This window comes from Mixophyes fleayi, chromosome 3 (assembly GCF_038048845.1).
Source record: "Mixophyes fleayi isolate aMixFle1 chromosome 3, aMixFle1.hap1, whole genome shotgun sequence".
NCBI lineage: Eukaryota > Metazoa > Chordata > Amphibia > Anura > Limnodynastidae > Mixophyes > Mixophyes fleayi.
In genome coordinates this window covers 153,017,832-153,038,034 of record NC_134404.1, presented here as the reverse complement: position 1 = coordinate 153,038,034, position 20,203 = coordinate 153,017,832, and the positions used below count along the sequence as shown (strand labels likewise).

At 36.8% G+C, this 20,203-nt stretch overlaps 1 protein-coding gene across 2 annotated transcripts in view; it reads right to left on the bottom strand.

Annotated features, from left to right (window-relative positions):
* The window catches only part of COL19A1 (collagen type XIX alpha 1 chain), a 603,039-nt gene that overhangs the window by 137,828 nt on the left and 445,008 nt on the right, over positions 1-20,203 (bottom strand). For both annotated transcript variants that reach the window (XM_075202581.1, XM_075202582.1), the window contains exons 32-35: positions 12,852-12,947; positions 10,047-10,100; positions 9,163-9,216; positions 7,069-7,122 (exon numbers count right to left, since the gene is read on the bottom strand). In XM_075202581.1, coding sequence (XP_075058682.1) covers positions 7,069-7,122; positions 9,163-9,216; positions 10,047-10,100; positions 12,852-12,947 — 258 coding nt within the window. The remainder of the gene's footprint in view (positions 1-7,068; positions 7,123-9,162; positions 9,217-10,046; positions 10,101-12,851; positions 12,948-20,203) is intronic.

Sequence of the window (20,203 nt, the reverse complement as noted above, 5' to 3'; positions counted from 1 at the left end):
GTCTCTTCTGCCCTCTTCCGTGCTGTGGTTGCAGTGAATGTTGGGTGTGACATCACGCTCAGCAGTCACTGCGAGCACAGCACGGAAGAGGGGACCAGGGAGGGAGCCGGATCACCGCTGATGTGACCGCAAGGTAAGTATTTTTAAAAAAAAAAATAAAAAAATTATTTTTCTTTTTTTTAGGATTCGGACGGGCCCCCCTTGCCTGCAGGGCCCCCGGGCACCTGCCTATCGTGCCCAATGGAAGAGACGACCCTGTCCTTAGTACTTTAGAGGTCCCAAGCCACTGTAAGCATGTCTTCTTCCAACCGAACAAATCCCCCAAAGTGTGCACCTATGTACACTAATGCTATTACTTGTATGTAACATGAATTTATCTTTAAGAGACGCACCATGAAATAATGTATGCACATGTAATTCTCTGTACATATGATTCTATAAAGACCAGCTAAATTTTATGTATATCAGGAACTTTGCCCCTATGCCAATTCTAAAGGTTAAGGGCCCTAACCCAATGGCATTGAGTTGATGTAAATAGGCAAATACAAACTGCATATGAAAGGTCATTTAAATGCTATGTGTTTGCGCATGAATTCAATAAGTGTTTAATTTGCAGTTCACATTCAGTTTTTTATGTGCTAGATGTGTTTGCATGCATTTGTGAATGTGTACAGAGAATGCAAGCAGTGATTAGCTTTTCCCATTCATTTCAATGGGATTTTTAGTCTGTGCTATATGTAGAAACACAATTGAAATAAATGGGACAAGCTTTGTTAATAAATAACTATGAAAGCAGGGGGACAATGATCATAGGGTTTCCTTGCTGGTAGAATCCAACCCCTTCCTAGAGTGTCTGGGCTGCTTCCCACAATTAGGAAACAAATGCAAGAGATGGGTATCCTGCATAGGACTGAAACATGTAATCCATAGTATATGGAGTTACTAATTAGATCTCAGTTCCTGAATGGTAGAGGTACTAAAGAGAAATGTAACTTAGATATGTATAAATTGAAGTAGAAAAAGATTTATAAATAGAAGCATTAATAGGATGTGGATATGATCTCTTGTTAGCAGGTTAAACTATGTTATGTGAAATTAATTTTAAAACAATTATTATGAATCTATTAAACTAAAATACCGTTACCATTAATATTATTGTGCCATTGCATGCTATTGTGAAGTTATGGCCCCATGATGTTCATGGTAAATGTATTTTATTAGATTTACAATAAAGGTTATGTTTTAAAATTCATTTCACATAACATAGTTTAACCTGCTAGCAAGAGATCAAACACACATCTCATGAGTGTTTCTATTTGAGAATCTTTTTCGCCTTCAATCTATACAATTTCCTGCTATTAACAGAGAATGCCAAAGTGAAGGGTCCCTTTGTCATAGTGGGAATCAGACCCAGGCTGGTCAAAGCAGAAGAAAACAAATATTAGGTACTAGTGGTCTTTATTAAGGTGCTTGACTTCACCTGCAGCTCTACATCAACAGGTACGGCACATGTTACTCTCTTGAACCAAACAAAAAAAAATATAGAAAAGAGAGGACTGGTAAAAGCCCATAATGATTAAAAAACAATATAGAATATTATAAAATTAATCATCGAACTTCTTACATATTCTGTCTGTTCAACATAGCAGATGTATCAATTGAATGTCCAAATAATGTCCAGACATAATATCATCATATAAAACACATATCCCTTAGGATTCTCCAGAATTTTATAGAGAACAAAGTTCCAATAATGCCTCTTAGAGGATAATCCAATAAAGATTAATATGCACAAGGTACTCCACAAACATAAAACCAGGCAGTCCAATAATCCCTTTTAAGCAACAAAAGAAAGCCGATTTTAAGGATTCTCAATATAGATTAGCTGCATCTAGTGTTCGCTGTATCTTATGACAATCATAAACATGTCTCCTCACATATATTATAGGTTGGAATTACTGAAGGCATGATGTTCACAAACAGTCACTGTTACTCTGGAGTCTGTATTAAACTGGACAATATAGGACAAGGTTTGCACATGTGAGCATCACTGACGCGTTTCTCCGTCTACTGAGTAGGTGGGTTCATCAGAGGATCAAAGCAGAGTTTGCATCTATATGGGAATGCAGGTCCCCAAAAAACTGTGCTAGATTTCTTCCTGTCATCCCTAGGCTGTGAGTAATGAGGAATATTGTGACCTTTGGAGTGTCTCATTGACTCAGTATAATGGTAAGGAGTCCTAAAGACCTCTACTTATTATACTAATATAAGTAATATAAACAAATCACACACATATTTCTAAAAATAAAGCTTCATAAAATAAAAACTCTCATTCACCAACTTATCACAGAAAAAAATATTCCTTCTCTATTTCTATTCCTTTACGATCTCCTTCATTTGTAATCCAAAGGGTTCTTCTTAATTTGTAATAAATGGAAAAATTCAAAATTTGTAATCCATGCAAAATCTTCTTGTAATGCATTGGAAATTGTAATCCAAGTGAGGTCTTCTTCTTGTAATCTATGGGAAAGTGTAATCAAAGTAACATCATCTTCTTGTGATCCGAAGAAAAAAAAAATCCACAATAGACTACACAAACTGTTCTACTACATATCGCCACAGCACAATACTGTTTACTGAATTCAACGGGACTCCCATTTAGATGTACAGACAACCACAAGTGGTTTCCCATGCTTGCCACAATTTTAATGGCTGGCTGTGAGGGGAATCCCTGCTTTGATCAGATAGCATATCTATTGATATGGGGGAGGGGCATATAATAGTACTGAGAAACTTCTTTCATTTGAATTGCCTATTCATTTCAATGTGGCGCACAACTCCATTGAAATGTATGGGCAATTAGAATGAGTGGGCCTTTGATTTGAATGGGAAAAATACAGAATGCTATTGTTAGCCCCTAGTGGGTATGCACACAATGGTTGGATATTTTCAAGTGCAGTGACCTGCTTTAAATGTACTGGAATGGATTAAACAGGTTCCAAAATATACATCACAATGCAATGACTTGGACTTTTATGACATAAGTATGAACCAAATGAATACATACACCTAGAACACAATGGGTTTTATTTTTACATGTGGTTGCATGCATTGCACTTCTATTAAAAATAGGAAAAAAAAGCGCAGCATTGAAGTGCAGCATTTAAACACTAGTGGTCAAGAGCCTTAAACAACTTAAGCTAAATGATTTCATGTATAAATATTGTACTTTCTCTTGTGTCTTCCTCACATAAATCATTTTTGTGTATAGTTTGAGCTTTTTCGTTGCCACTAATATTATTCTTTATTATATTTCTCATTTTTGAGACTTCTTGGTAACTCCAGCATGCCAAGCGGTGAATTACCATTTTAGGGAGACTTGGGTTTAGCACCTAGTGAGTGTTTGGCTCCATTACTAAATATGTATGCAAACCAAAATATTTGCTCTCATTGTTTAGAATTAGGAACAACATATCAGACACATCACGAAAGTGGTTCGTGAGTTATGTGTACTTTGCAGTTTATGCAACTATGAATTCTGCTTTGATTATTTTTTTCAGCACATGAATTTTTGCTAGTTGGCAACTGAGAGTTGAGAAAATGATTTATTATATTTCCCTGTATGTGCTTTGTTGTATATAAATTCAGTTTTGCTATGTGAGAAAGGGCTAGACGTGGGGCCATGCACATGTGTGTAAAGCTTTACAGATTTGAATGACTGTGTTGCAGTCTTCTAAGTAAAGCTAATGCTGTGTATACAGTAACTTGTACTGAGAGCAAATAAATGTGCATATAGTCATTGACTTCATGCAGATTTTAAGGTTCCATTACTTAAAATGACATAAAATAAAAATATAATAAACTTGATGAAAGGGTCTATGGGCTAGATTTACTAAGCTACGGGTTTGAAAAAGTGGGGATGTTGCCTATAGCAACCAATCAGATTATAGCTGTCATTTTGTAGAAGGTACTAAATAAATGAAAGCTAGAATCTGATTGGTTGCTATAGGCAACATCCCTACTTTTTCAAACCCGCAGCTTAGTAAACCTAGCCATATGGCATTAAAAGTGAATTTTATGTTGACGTAATCAGTCTATGTCAACGTAGAAACATTAATTTCATCCCATATCTACAGTGGTTTACACAATAATTGAGTCTAGTAGGGCCATGGTGCCTCAGATTAATACTGACTTTAAGCTCTTCATTTAGTTGGATATTGGTATTTTTAATCCAATTTTGGGGAGAACATCACTTTGAGGCTTGCCTCATATATCAAAACATGCAATATTATGTTTAAAATGAAACAGCCCCTGAGTCTTCCATCCTGCATCCCAATCATCCAGATGTTCCTCTCCGTAGCTGTTTGGCTGCCAAAAATGTGCAACAACAACAAGCAATTATTTAGTGAAATTGTGTTTGCCAGTAAAATAAATTACCCAGACCTCCTTAATTCTAGAAGACATTTAGCAATTTCATTGTTTCTTAGAATAAATGTAACCTTCCCATTTGCACCTTTTAAATTGAGGTCCAAAGCAGAACACACATTAAGGCGCAGCCAGCAACATAGTTCTAAAAGAACTGATTTATCACTAGTGCCTTATCATTTGAATTAAACACATTAAAGAAGAAATGAATTAGTATTTTCTTTAATAACATAACATGAACATTGTTCAGTAAAGTGCCAAGTTAATTATCAGAACCCATTGATCATTTAGTTTGCATTTGATTTTCATCCACCCTTGAAATAAATAGTAATGCAAGAATTTCAAGCAGAGCTATTCAACACATCTGCCATGGACTACAATTTATAAAGGATGCATTTCAAACTATATTCTTGTCTTGTCTAATATCGTTTGTATTGTTGTCAGTGAAAACGGCATATAATGTGCAGTCTTACTTATGGTCACAGGGACAGTTGGAAGGTAAATAAGTAGGATATTGAAACACATTGAAATACTTCAATTCCACGCATCATAATGCTGACATGGTGATTGATCACAGCTGAGGCCTCACACCGGAATAGCATATACTCAAATAGCAAAAACAAATGGGGCATTTATAAAAGTATTTTGAAAATGAAATAATTTGCAATACCTATGATAATCTACCTATAAAGCAGGGTGTGCAGGGAATTTTAATATTCTGCATGTACTGTGCTTCGATGCAAAAAGGATACAGAGTTTTGTCATAAAGAGTTTGTTGACTAGACTATAAAGAGACATTTCTAAAAGGTAAGTTTCACTTGCGACATAAAATCTACATCACACCGGGGGGTAAATGTATTAAATGTTTTCCGGCGGGTTTGAAAAACCAATCGGATTCTAGCTATCAATTATTCAGTACATTCTACAAACTGATAGCTAGAATCTGATTGGTTGCTATAGGCAACATCTCCACTTTTCAAACCCGCCGGAAAACTCTCATCTTGATACATTTACCTCCTGGTGTAGAAATTGTGCAAGTTGCAATATAGGGGGACATTTATAAAATGTGTTGCAGTTTTTTTTCGCAAATGAAACTCATTTTAACCATAACATTCTGCTGTTGTTGCACAGCTTATCTGTGTGAATGTTTTTATAGATGTCACAAATACACAAATAAGCTGATGCATATACACTCAGTGGCCACTATATTAGTTCCATCATTCTAGTAGTGGCTAACACACTGCAGAATTACAACAAAATTGTTCCTTCGTTGACCGAGATTTTTGGCTTATTTTAAAAATCTCGTTCAACGATACAATGGGCTTTGGAACGTTAATTGTTCATTGTTGCGGTGTACACATTTTGGTGAAATCGGGCCAACCAGTCGTTTATCGTCTGATTGGCCCAATAATTGGCTGAAAACACTGTAGTGTGTAGCCAGCCTAAGCAATGGAATCACTAAACCGCATGTCTGCAGGCAACCCTAAATAATCCTATATAACTAACAATATTCTAATTGTAGAATATTTCATGGTAAGCATGTGATAAAAACAAAAAGCTTGCTACTCTAAAATAATACTGTATCACATATTCTTACAATGGAAAATATCTAAAAAGAGCTGTTGGAAGTCCAGTATATATTTCAGCTGCAACCCAAGTTTGTCTTACATTTTAGGCAAGTACATGTAAGCATGTACAAAGTACCTGACTACTTAGTGTCTTTCAAATATGTCTGCTTTTAAATGTCTGCACAAGCAATACTACATGCTATCCATGATAAGGATCATACACATGGGTGTTTGTTATGCAGCCGCCATATACCCATATGCGCCATATCCACATTGTTGACAAATGATACAATGAAGCAGCCATAAAGACAAGACAATAAGAGATAGCACCTTTCAAACAAGTAAGGCAATACAGAGAAAGAGAAGTGTACCATTTCAAAGGAGCTGACTATACATATCAGCATCTATAGATACAGTAAGAAGAGGGTGATACAAGTTACTACTCAACTATTTCATGGATCATTTTCACCAACTCTAGGCTTCAAAACTTAGCAATTCCCAAAAACATAACCTAGTACATACTATAATAATGGTCAACATTTTCATCTCAATAAGGCACAGCTAGTAGAGACCCAAGACTAGCAGTATAAATACTCTCTAGCAAGTAGTGACTCGACTAATGTCATTATTGATTCATTAAGTAAAGTGCAAATAATGGCCTCACTTCCCTCACCTCTTTCCTCGGACTGTTACAAATTTGTGCTCTGCTGTAAATGTAACATCTTACTCTTTAAACCTATGTACTAGGTGCACACCTCCCAAAATAATTTAGCACTGCACCTCACCCATTTTATACTTTGTAAATGAGGCCCAGTGGAGGCAGTTATTTTGAGGACTGAACCAATATTTATCACTGGTTAAGATTACATCATCATGAATATTGTCTCAGCCTACAACATTTACCTCCAATATGTGGAGTTGACAGTTACACTTTGAAAGACAACTCTGAGTTCTTTGCCCATGTGAAGGCCTAAAATATTCTATACAATTCTCTATTCTACAGCAGTCCATTTCTACGGTTCAATTATTTTGTATTACACTATTACTTAGTTCATAGTATAATTAAGAAACTTACAGGAGGGCCAGGATGACCTGTAAGGCCAGATACCCCAGGAATGCCAGACGCACCCTAAAAATAGAAACATACAAAGATGTACATTATGTGGGCAAACATAACAACAACAACAAGACTCACTTTGACAAGTATTTTGACAGAATTTGTTTCCACTGCATTCCGATGAAATGTGATATGAGCATTATTCTCATGCCTGCACCACTCAGTTTCTCACATAAACCGTAAGCAGTCTGATGGTTCATGCGGCTGACCATGTGAGCAACATATATGTACAGGCACTGAAATAATGCAGTATTTTCAGTGATTTGCTTGGGTTGAGCTCCATTGGAAATGCAGTATGACCAATTTTTGTCAAAAGCTTTGTGTTTTTTTTTTTTTTTTTAAAGTAACACTGATCAAATGATGTCTAAAAAGAATGTTTTGCCAGTTCATAGAATATTGAGCATTATATAACAAGTATATGACTGGTCTACAGTTGTTACCATCAAGAAAGGTATAGTCAGCTGATAGTTTGATACAAATAATTCCGATGATATATTTTCAGGTATTTTCCTTCATAGCATAGATCTAGAACAGTGTTTCACAAACCCAGTCCTCAGGTTCCCCTAACAGTGCACGTTTTCCATATCTCTTTGCTGGAGCACAGGTGTATTCATTACTGACTGACACATTCGAATTATACCATCTGTGGGTCTGTTACAATGTGTCAATCAGTAATGAATACACCTGTGCTTCAGCAAGGAGATACGAAAACCTGCACTGTTAGCGGTACCTGAGGACTGAGTTTGGTAAACACTGATCAGGGACATTCTAAAATGATTAGCTTCATGGGCATTGATTATAATCTTTAACAATTCCTTCTCATAAACATTAAACATTTTTATAATATTTGTTTTTCAGCTCTGGGAAAGTTGTAAAGGCAGTTTCCTTTAATCTAGTCATTACAGTTCCCTTTAAGCCACGCACTTTGCAAATTAATGGATAATTTCACCAAGAGCTGAAAATTCAGTTTTGGGTGGAACAGCCTAAGTTAAACCTGGTACCAAAAGGTTAGTTACATGCAGTCCAGTGTGCATGTAATCCTAAGGGCACCTTGATGTCTGGTCAGCTCACTCCTGCATGTTCCTGCTGACAGTCTGTTGCCAGGGAACAAAACTCTGCCCATCCGAAGAAAGACCAGAATGACACTAACAAAGGATAGCAGGAGACACCTTGGGACTCTCCTCAGTCATGTCAGTGGAAGTATGAAATGGTGAGCTGAGCAAGGGGATTGCATGAAGCCTTCACCACAATATAAGTGAATTTTTGTGGTCAGCTTTCACTTGTACTAGTATTTTCAGCTTCATGTGGAATTGTCCTTTAAAGTGCTAAAAACCTTAATATAATGAGAACTCTACATGACAGGCTAAATCTGTTACTCAGTATAATTCTGCACAATATATTGTAAAAAATGTAGATTTCGACTCCTTTCCAGAGCACACAGTTTACTGAGAAGACTGCCCTATAGCAGGTGCAAAAGATCAACCTCCCAACAGGTGTATATGTGTGTTTCTACAGGTCTGCATGAGCCACATATGTGTATACAAGCATTTGCTGTACTCAGCTTACATTAGAATGACCCTTCTTTCCCCCCAGGTGCAAGCTGGTGTAAATCTGCCAGAATTGCAGAAGACTGCATAGGTGCATATGCGTGTATACACATTCTGGGGATGCGCAGAGTGATTTCATGAAAGATACACTACGCAAACTGACGTACATCCTACATCAGCACCATTGTCTTTTGTATGAAATGCTGATCACTGAATCTGTGGATTAATGCGTACTGGCAGACAATGTATCAACAGCTACTTTAATTTGTATGCAATTATATAAAATAGTTTAATGTGCAGATACATAACATGAACTTTGCTGGGTCCATAAAAGTTCATGATTGGAAAAAAAGCAATTACATTCTCTACAGTGGTTGCAGCACACTTTCTTTATTTCTTCCTGCTCCATTGGGCCCAATGAGAATAGTTCCTATTTACAGTACAAACAAACTCTTGCTGTGCTCTGCAGTAAGAATATTTAGATAAAAGAATGTAACATCAGTACCTGGTCGCCCTTCTCTCCAGACAGGCCAGGGAAGCCACGTTCACCTTTGATACCCTACAAAGAAAATCCAACAGCCAAGCAATCATTGTATTTCATTTCAAGCTCTGCTAACTACATTGCTTCAAATGAACTGTACAATTCATTTTTAGTAGCATGCAGAGTTACCAGAGAATCTGTCATACACTATTCATACTCATAAAGCCTCTGGACCAAAAATGATCTTTTTTCTTTTTTTTTAAATCATATTTTTTTATGTGCTGTGCTGTGACAAATAGTATAAGTCTAAAAGGGAGATTTTCGGTGGATGATTGTGTCTTTGAATAAGATACATGTGACTTAATATGACTTAATATGAAATAGAGTTACCCTTGAAAAGAAGACATGAATTTATATGTACATGACAAAACTAGTGAGCGGATGAGACTTGAAAGCCAAAGGCTTGTGGGTGCATATATCCTTGCAATATAATATCAGGCAGTTACTGATTCATCATTGTCCGGTCATCGGAATGTGAAGCTATGGTCTGCAATTCTGCCCTAACTCAATGTATAGCTAAACTGAATATGCTGCGAGACGTATTTTCATCATGACATGTTGATCAACAATCTGTTCTCCATTTTCATTACAACATTTTTCTCATTATCTGTACAAAATGAATATTTTCCTACTATAATGCTGTCACTGTTATCGCTGTTATTAGTGTCTTGGGAACTTGTTTATTCTGGAGAAGTTGATTGCTTCATATGAACTGATCACTATGATATGAGTTTTATGGTATGTATTTGTTGCAGGTGCCATTCATTATTAATGTGTTCATTGCTTATGATCACATAGAATTACATGAGTATACCTTTTTCTGGTTAGTACTCACTTTTTCAACTTACCTTTGGCCCTTCTTTACCGGGTATCCCAGGAGGTCCTCTTGGGCCAGGGTCCCCCTTTTTGACATTTTTAAAGAAATTGGATGGATTAATAATTTCGTCAGATAAATGCATACAACAGATAATAATCATTGATGTTTGCATCAATGCTAATAAAACAACATGCAATTCTAATGGTACTTGCCTATTACACACATTTTATTTAGCAAAGTCATACTTCATAATACAAAGAAGAGAATAAGAGTGTAAGACCAGGTCAGCACAACTTATGAGGTTGGACTGTCTAAACATTCCTCTCAAATTCTCAATTACGTTTCATGAATCATATGGTCTTGTAGCTCTTGGTCAGTGTTCAGCGCATATGAGAGCTTATGATAAACAGAGCTTTGGACTTATTAGGAAGTAACATTAGTCAGAATGAATGTAAAAGGATTTTTTACCAACTCCAAGGTAAGGGCAGGTAGTGGGTTGGTTCTGAGATAATTTGATAACAATTGTACTGTAAACATTTGAGAATTCTGAGAGCTAGACCTGTACAGTGAAAGGAGAAATGGGCGACAATCCTGCAGGGGATTGCTAAGGTAGATAAGGTGTAATAGGCTGTAGAATAAAATCTACTATTTTGCCACTGATAAGATCAGTTGGAGAGAGTAAGTTTGAGGGACTGGCCTGAATAGCCCAGTTGCCATCATATAGACTTCCAACAAGGCTAAGCATATGGAATAGAATATCCTAACCCTGCATATGATTGCAAACTTCAATTAAAGTGTTAAAACATTCAACAGTGGCAGGAGTCATAAGTTCTACTTCATACTTTGCCAACATGCTTGGGGGCAGGGGCTTTAATAAGGGCCCCCCCCCCCAAAAAAAAAATATATAGTGAGAGCTGCTGCGCTTGCGCTCCATTTCGGCGATGCTGTACTGTACAGCAGCCGCGGCGCTGTCAAAGAAGTGTCCGCGGCAGTGCTGTATACAATACAGCACTGCTGCGGACGCTTATTTCACAGCGCCGCGGCTGCTGTACAGTACAGTGCTGCTGGTAGGGGCAGGGTTTAGCACCCGTTCGTTCGCGCAGGGGAGGGGTTTCAGAACCAGAAACCCCCCCTGCGTGCGCCACTGGGGGGATCTAGTGTGCTCCATGAGTTGAACTGCTGTATCCTATCCCAAGATGCTGGAAGGAACAGGCCTGTCACTTGTCTCGCTAATTTCTTAACTCTGTCTACTGTATACTTACACTAAAATTTAGCAGAACTATTCAAATACACAAATAAAAATGATAAAAAGCAAAAACAGATGCATGTTTCAGTAAATAGTCCATCTGCATGGGAACGAGACAAGCACATATAGCATATGAAATAGGAATGTAAGATAGTATTATTCAGCTTGTCATTGTAGAAGCCAATTATTATAATTGTCACAGCACCTACAGCTATATTCACTTTTCCAAAAATATTGATAATTCGAAAAAGCCTGCTCTAAATGATTTAGTAAATTAAATTGTATATATAATTTGATAAAGGATTTCACCTTAATCACTTGCTCAGTCTTCCACTAAAGGATCTAAACTATTTTTTTTACTTTATTGTTCAAACCATTTTCATCTCTAGAAGCAGTTTCAGTGCAATTTTTTTTCGGCAATCTACAAGTCACCCCGAGCCTAGTAAGATTGCAGCAAGTTACTGACAGTCAATTATGTGATCAGGAACAGTCTAACCTAAACCTAGAATTAATGTCTCATATGTCATTCTACCCCAATATATGTTACCTATTCATCAGTTATTTCTTACTTAAAAATTATATGAACTGTACACCAATCTATTGTCAACTTTTACATATTTTAAGCTCTGCATGATATGTATAGCCGGCATATTCATCATAGTAAGCTTGACATTGTGCAAAACTCTAAGTCAAGGAATAAGTTACTGAACTTAGTTACTAATATACCTTTCTTGACTTTTCAAAAAGTAGGTGACAACGTATGCATAATAATTATCTTGGTTTATTTGTTTGTTTTTGAGGAAATCTAGTATCTTTAATGATTTGGGACATATTCATTTGTTAAACTAAAGTAACATAGTCTACACACACTGATTGACAGCGACTGGGGTTTTTAATCCTGATCATTAAGGTTACAATGTTTTATGACTCATGGGCGAACATAAGTAATGAGTGTTGATTACTTCCTGATACACATTGTGAAAAGGGAAGTCACCTCAATAATTATACATTCCAGATCTGAACCTCATTCAAAGCAAAATGATACGAGTAAAAAGAACAGAACTATTGGGTCAGTGAAAGTTCACTTATGTCTAGGGACAACAATGTTTCTCTTAAAAGAAAGTTATTATGTACTATTACTTATAATCATATGCTATAAAAAAAATTTTTTTTTATTTAAATAACCCCTGAATTAAGTTTGATCCCCTGAAATAGTCGTATTTTTTATTTATACTGATGTTTGATATCCAGCAAACTGCTGATCAATCCGTGTATACACCTTGGACCCAGTGTCTTATTATTGTCGGGGTACTTATTGGAGAGTCATTAAAAAGTAAAAACACTTTAAAGTGCAACTAAAGGAGTGCAGCTAAGGGATATGGTTAATGATAAATATAGTTGGGATTTAATCCAATGAAGGTAAACAGTACAAAAAGAATGTAGCAATACAATGAATACTCTATAAGCAACTATGTCATATTATTCTAATAATAAATTGACATAGGCTGCTCAAGCTGTTCATTCAACACAACATCTAATCTCTACCATGTGAGGATAGTGTTGAGGTTTGGGAAATCTATAGAGGCTTACCTTATGACCATCATGTCCAGGAATACCTGCTCCTCCTTTTTCTCCTTTGATGCCTGCAGTGCCAGGCCCACCAGCATGACATTGATCACACACATTCTAAAAAGAAAACACACCTGATTTCTGCATTTCCAAATGTTGTAATAACAATGGTAATCAATGTCCTGAAAAGCATTGAACCAAAATTGTATTTTGGATATATGAACTTCATTTCAGTTGTGTTTGAGTTTGACAGCAGCCACACATTACTACTCTTTGCGGACCCCACTAAAGGTGGAAAACGTGCCAAATGCCAGTATGATCAGATTAGACCAAATTGTGTCCAGCTCTTCTGATTGACTACAAATTGTTCTATGCCCATTCACTTCAACAATGGGGAATCGTGGACCAACATATACACTGCTGTGACACAAATTCTTCTTAAAATTCAGTCACACTTGATTACCTGCACACGTTTAGAAAACAACAGATAACAACCTCTTACTGATCTAGAATAGTATGCATGACTGCACACATTAAAGCAGCAATCCCATGAAAAAATGGTGTGTGTTTTTTATTGGATATACCTATTGACAGAAAGCATAGGTTGATGCCTCTGATAGATGTTAGTAGTGTTAAGTACGAATGTGAATCAACACACGCATTAAACTTAACCATGTGCTGGTTTATTGAACTTGTAACAAACAGTTGTGCAGGTACTCACAGATGTTATACAGTTGTACAGCAGTAGGCGATAACAGTTTTATGCAGTATTCACTTGTATACGTACGCAGGCTGTAAGTTATAATGTATACTCACTGCATGTCCATGCAGTATATATTGTGAGCAGACTCCCCTGATGTTTAGAGAGTCTCCAAACCTCCAAGTCACTTCTATGAGGATTTGTGTGCTTTATACTATATACGGCAATACACAGCTAATCTTTCTATTTAACTGTAATATTGCATGCCCGGGCGTGAGGCTCCTGCCCCACTGCCTCTCCACTAGACCACAGGGGAATTGATTGCTATAGGTGATGGAGCTCAGTGCTCCTTTTTTTTTTAACATTAATCACTGTGGCAGGCAATAAGAAAAAACTTTCTAATTACCATTTTTTTTTGTTTATTTCTTTAGACTGTTATTAATTATTTATAATTATGCAGAGTTTCCACAGTGGCAACCACAGTCACATGATACTTCTATGTAGTGAGCAGATAGGCTTTGGTACACCCCTCTGTACTCTTTAACATTTGAATATTTAAATATGGCCCTATATGGCCTGTACAGTGTATAGAAAAGGAATGCAAGAGGGGCTCAGTTTTTACGATGTGTATTACTAAGGAGATTAACAAAAATTCTAAACACAACTAGAGCAAAAAACAGTGCAAGGAAGTTTGGTACATGTAAATAATAATATACTCAAACTTTTGATTAGATCTGTATGATATATATATATATATATATATATATATATATATATATATATATCATACAGATCTAATCAAAAGTTTGAGTATATTATTATTTACATGTACCAAACTTCCTTGCACTGTTTTTTGCTCTAGTTGTGTTTAGAATTTTTGCCACTGAATCTTTGTATATATATATATATATATATATATATATATATATATATATACATATGAAATAAAATAGTAAAAAGCTGGAAAAGTTTAGGTTAATTACTCAAAAATGAGCAAATATAAAATAAATCACATTTTATTCTAATACACTAAAAGCAGACTAACATAAAGAACAATCAGTAATACGCTGCAGTGTGGTAAATTTCACAGTAGTGTAATGTAAAATCTATATATAAAATCCATATGTCACATATAACAACAAATATGACAACAAAAAATTCTGTAGACTCAATATAGGTCAACAGAGACTCTATAAGTAACAAACATCTCAGAGATATATAATATTGACTCCTAGGGAAATGTAATCAATTCAGAACAAAAGTCCCCATGTATAGATGTGATTAAAGTACATGTAAAAATTATAAACCAGTAATTCCGGACCAATGAAGACCTTTAGCAAAGATAATACTTGCAGATGGATATATGTCCTCAAAACCCCAGTTCATCATTTCTTGCAGCATGTATCAGCAGTGGCATATATTGCACTATAGTCAATAAATAGCACAAAAATAGCTGAATGATCCACCTCGCCTTAATACAAACCACTGCAGAGAAGAACCCTTACGTGTTTCATCACTGTGATATCTTCAGATGCATAAATGTTCATTACCTTCCTACCAACCTCTCTATATAAAAAGTGTTCAATCATATAATCAACAGCTGTATAATCCTCATTAGTGGTTCATAGACACAGCTAAAAAACAGTAAACATAACATTATATGGATATATAAAACAAGAAGACAGTCATATGCTTCATTAAAATACAAATAATCGTCAGGTTAAAAAATTAGAAAAAAAGAAAATGTGCAGTCATTTGACTTCATTAGCCCACCCACATTATTCTGCATATTTCTACTTGGTGATAAAAAACTTAAATAGTATTATTTGTATTTTTATATAACACTAATGCACTGACCCAAGTGAAAATTGAGTATTCAAATAATACGATAGCAATCACATCAAAAATTAAATTCTGTATATAGTCCTGCTTAATGACGGGTTTATCTCATCATTCAAATCACATTACCAAATTGCCTAAACAGAACCCAAATCCATCTATAAACTACATAAAAACAAATCTGTGTTGTACAAAAACCGAGTGCCGGTCATGTTATATTCCCATTGTTAATCATAAAGGGTCTGATTTAAGTGCCATATCTTGCGTAAAATAGCTCTGCGCATGCTCAGAAATGGACTGTATTTCAATCAATGCTATTGCATGCAATGCATATCCAAATGCAAATGACATTTACTACGGCCTATGACTTGAAGGGCGATAGAGGGGTAGGAAGGGAAGTATGAACATAGGCAATGTACAGTAAGGGCATTCTGACGCAGTTGTGGCCACTGCAAGTCCTGGGTTTCTCTTTACTACACTTGTTACAGCTGTATCATTTGCACCAGCCAAATCAGCTGTTAGTGCCCACTGATAGTGATGACTGGCACAGCATAGTCTTTGTTAGGAAAAGTATACATATGTGTGCCACTAGCTTGCACAGAACATGTGAATGCAAGTAAGATTATAAAAACACACTGTATAAACAGCATGCATTAAGAACATCTTATTTATTGTAAAAAAATTATAAATATATATATTTTCTAAACCAACCATATTTGTATTATAAATTATACTGTTTAGAGTTGCTAATTTGTTTCACAATGTACATTTTTTATGCCTTCTAATGTGACCTTATATTGCACGTATGCTTGTGCATATACTGCACTCTGTTCTGTTAACATACAGCAAGTACTGTTTAGGCAGAGCGTATTTACACCCGGATTCAAATAGAAATGCATCTTGAGATCTACTTAGATTTGAATATGGTCTGAACTACGTTCAAGTTTCATGCCCATTTTTAAACAGAAACTTGTGTTCAAGTTGTGTTCCGCTTTGAATCAGGCCTATAATATCTTGTATGTATCCTTTTTCTTACCAAACAGGACCTTCTGCTTGTAAAATAACCTAGATTTCAGGCTGCTTAGCTGTGTGGAGATACATATCAAAAGTCTATAGAAACAGAATTTAATTGACAGAAGAGCCGGTCGTACGATGTAGAACTTAATGGGGCAATTTTTAATTAGATGCAATGTTTCTCCAAACATCATGGCTGGGCATGTTTTCTGGTACTACAGTACCTCAACATCACAGATCTCTCCTTGCACCCCTCTGGGAGGCAAAGAGAAATCTGTGATGCTACATTGACTGCACTGTATATAAAGCCCAATCTGTCACTCTAACAGTGTCAAAGCAACAGGTTTCCATAGCCAGACTGACTCCCTGTTATGCTGTATTGCTGCTGACCTTTTTTTTTCCTTATGATTCCTTCTGGAAAGTGCTTCTGCGTGTTAACCCCTCCTGTACCAGTCCTTGCATGTTTTGAGGACTTTCTCTTGGATAATGATTTTGTACTGCACTATTGCCTTTGTACCAGATGCCGGCCTGTAATTGGACTTCCCTTTTGCATTCTGATTTTGTACCTCGCTACTGTCAGTGTACCAGTCCCTGGCTAGCTGATCTGCTTTCGTGTTTTCTTTTCACTCCGCTGTGTTACGCCTAGTGGCTGATAAGAGGGCCGCGACCTGCATGTTCCCAGCTGCTAAAGTCCATCCTGCCTTGCAGCGGTTCTTGGTGAAGACCGGGAAACCTGTTAGACTCCGCGCCTCTGTTCGGCTAGCGCTAAACCAGGCTAACACGTGTATCCATCACCCCAGGGTTCTCTTCATTCAGGCAATGAGACAATCATTACAGTTGCTCTGACCTACCGCGATGGATACTGCGGAGAATCTCTCTCCCGGGGACCTCCTGCAACACCTGGTCCGGAGAGTTGAGAGGCAGGAAGCTAACCTGGAAAATTTAATGAAGTTTCTCCAAGGATTCTCTTCAGGGAACATTGACGGTACCCAGGCAGTCTGCCACGCCAGTGGATACAGTTCCGCCTGTGTCTGTGGCCACTCAGCTACATATTCCTGCTACTACTAAATTTGTCTGGGATCCCAAATCCTGCAGAGGATTTCATAATCAGTGTGCCATACAATTTGAGCTCCTTCCCGGGAACTTTACCAGTGAAAAGAATAATGTGGCCTATATTGTTTCACTGCTATCTGGCCAAGCCCTTGCAGGGGCATCACCCCTATGGGGGCAGAATGATTCTCTACTCCACAACTGTGCTACATTTCTGAGCACATTCAAGAGGATTTTTGATGAACCTGGCAAAGTTTCTAATGCAGCAGTCACGATTCTGCGTTTACGCCAGGACTCACACTCCATTGGTCAGTATGCTATTCAATTTAATTCTTTGGGTTCTGAACTGCACTGGAATGACAAGGCTTTGATTGCGATATTCTGGCAAGTGTTGTCTGACCGGATTAAAGATTAATTACTCTGTGGGAACTTTCCTCATCTCCTTGTGTAACAAGGTTGACTTTTGCATTAAAGAACGAACACTTGAAAAGACTCAGCCTTGTCGGTCTAACTTTCAGACTCCCATCGCATCACCTAAGGCACCCATGCCGTTAGGTCGGTTCCGTCTCTCTAGTGAAGAGAGAGAGAAGATTCAATGATAAACTTTGTCTGTATTGCGGTGACCCCGGTCACATTCTGATTACCTGCCCTAAAAGGAACGGGAAACGACAAGGGCCTAACAGGTTCAGGAGAGGCCAATACATGTATACATCACCCAGGGGCTCTCTTCATTCAGGGAACGAGACAATCGTTACCGACCCATTGTGTTCTGTTACTGAGCAACCGAAAACAAAACACACTTTACTATTCTATTATTATAATCGCAAACCTAATGCTACCTGATAAAGATCAACATGATTGAATGAACTTAAAGCCTTTTGGCACAATGTTCCTGCAAAACATCTTTTACAATGCAATCTAGATTAATGATGGATATTTTCCTGGAGAGGGTTACCCACCCAAGTTACTCCAGAGACCTTATGAAGAAATCAATTTGATAAATAAGAATGATCTCTGAAATCGAACAGATAAGGATGACCACCTGTAATTTATGTGAGGATTTAAAGAAAAAAAGTTTTGTCTAACACAGTTTTTATATCTAAATTAAATAAGTCCTCGCGTGATATTAAAAAGATCAGTACTACAAATGATCCTATATTAAAATGAAACCCCATAATGAAGACCATTCTACCTCAAGATCCAGTTGTAGTTTTTAAGAAGGATCTTAATTTGAAAACTTTTGTGGCCCAGAGTTTTTTAAAATCCACCACAAATCCATTGAGGTCAAATTCATTAAACAGCGAGACATAATGGATACCTAGTAGATCTTCTGGATGCTTTAAGTGTGGCAAAACATTATGTATTACTTGCTGATATATTGATAATGCTTCTTCATAAATATTTTCAAGTACAAATAGGAAAAACTAAAAATTAGGACTTTTGTCAACTGCAACACTAAATACTTTATATAAATTTTATAATGCGGTGTTAATTTACAATGTGTAGGGACTACCACTAGATCATTGAAAGTCAGATTTATAGAACATAGGAGGAATATTCTTAGAAAGTTAATACACATAGGGGCTGATAGTTGGCTCAAAATTAGCATAATTTACATAAAAATCCAGATGTAAAAATAGATTATTTATGCCCATATGCTTACTGTCCTCAGTCTACTTTAGATTGCCCCCATCCTGCCCTATCCCGGCTTCTCCAGGAAAAAACACGCAACTCTGCATGGATGCATATGTATGCACTAACTTTCTGTGCATGTGCAAAGCAATTTCTCATGAGATACACTTCTTAAACTGGCATAGTACTTACTCTATATCAGCCCCAGAGTGTTCCAAGACATTTTGCACCTTGCCATAATAATTCCCTTAAGATATTGGGTACTGAACATATACAATCAGCAATTAGAGGAGGTCACCTTAAATGTCTCTGTAAAGAAAAGGCTTACTGAATATGTATGAAATGACCATTCTTTTTCCAGATAGCTGAAATAAAGCCATATATTTAAACGGAACCATCTAGTCAGAGTATGGATATTCCTTTTAATCAATTAGTAATATTAAATGCAATATGTATCTTGTGATTGTGGATTATTATTGTACTACCCCCATTCTTTCTTGATTCTGTTGTTTCTGACCAACCTTGGCATCCATATACCTAAAGGATATCAGTGTGGCGTGTTGTATGTTTTCAGTTGTATCGCAACACATTATATTGACTGGTTTATTTATTTTTTGGTCCAGTACCTGTATAGTAAGAGAGTTGTTATACATTTCTCCTAATTGTTAGTAACATATATAATGAGTTAATTGACTAAATTGCGATGTACATAGCATATACAATCCAAACGTGGCAAATATCTTATATGCTTTGAACAAGATGAGAAGATTTTGCTTTTGCCAGTTTGACTATTATTGATTTTTGCCATATGCTCCCAGGTCCATTCTACCATATTCCAGCCTGGACAGGTCATCTGGTATTTCTGACAAATTCCAGAAGGGCCAGGGGACACGGTGCTAGCATGGCCTCGCTCTCACCGGGTGCTGCTGTCACTTGCACTAGTGGCTGTTGGCTTTGAAAAATGGCATGCACAGCCGCTCTACCCATGGCCATTTTGCATGGAGCCCACAGCAGGGGCCGATTTTTAGACCCAGTCTGGCCCTAATCATGTTGATCATTATCAGCTTTTATCAGTAGCATTAGGTTTAAGATGATAATACTAAAGAAGTAAATTATATCTTGTATTCAGTTGCTTAGC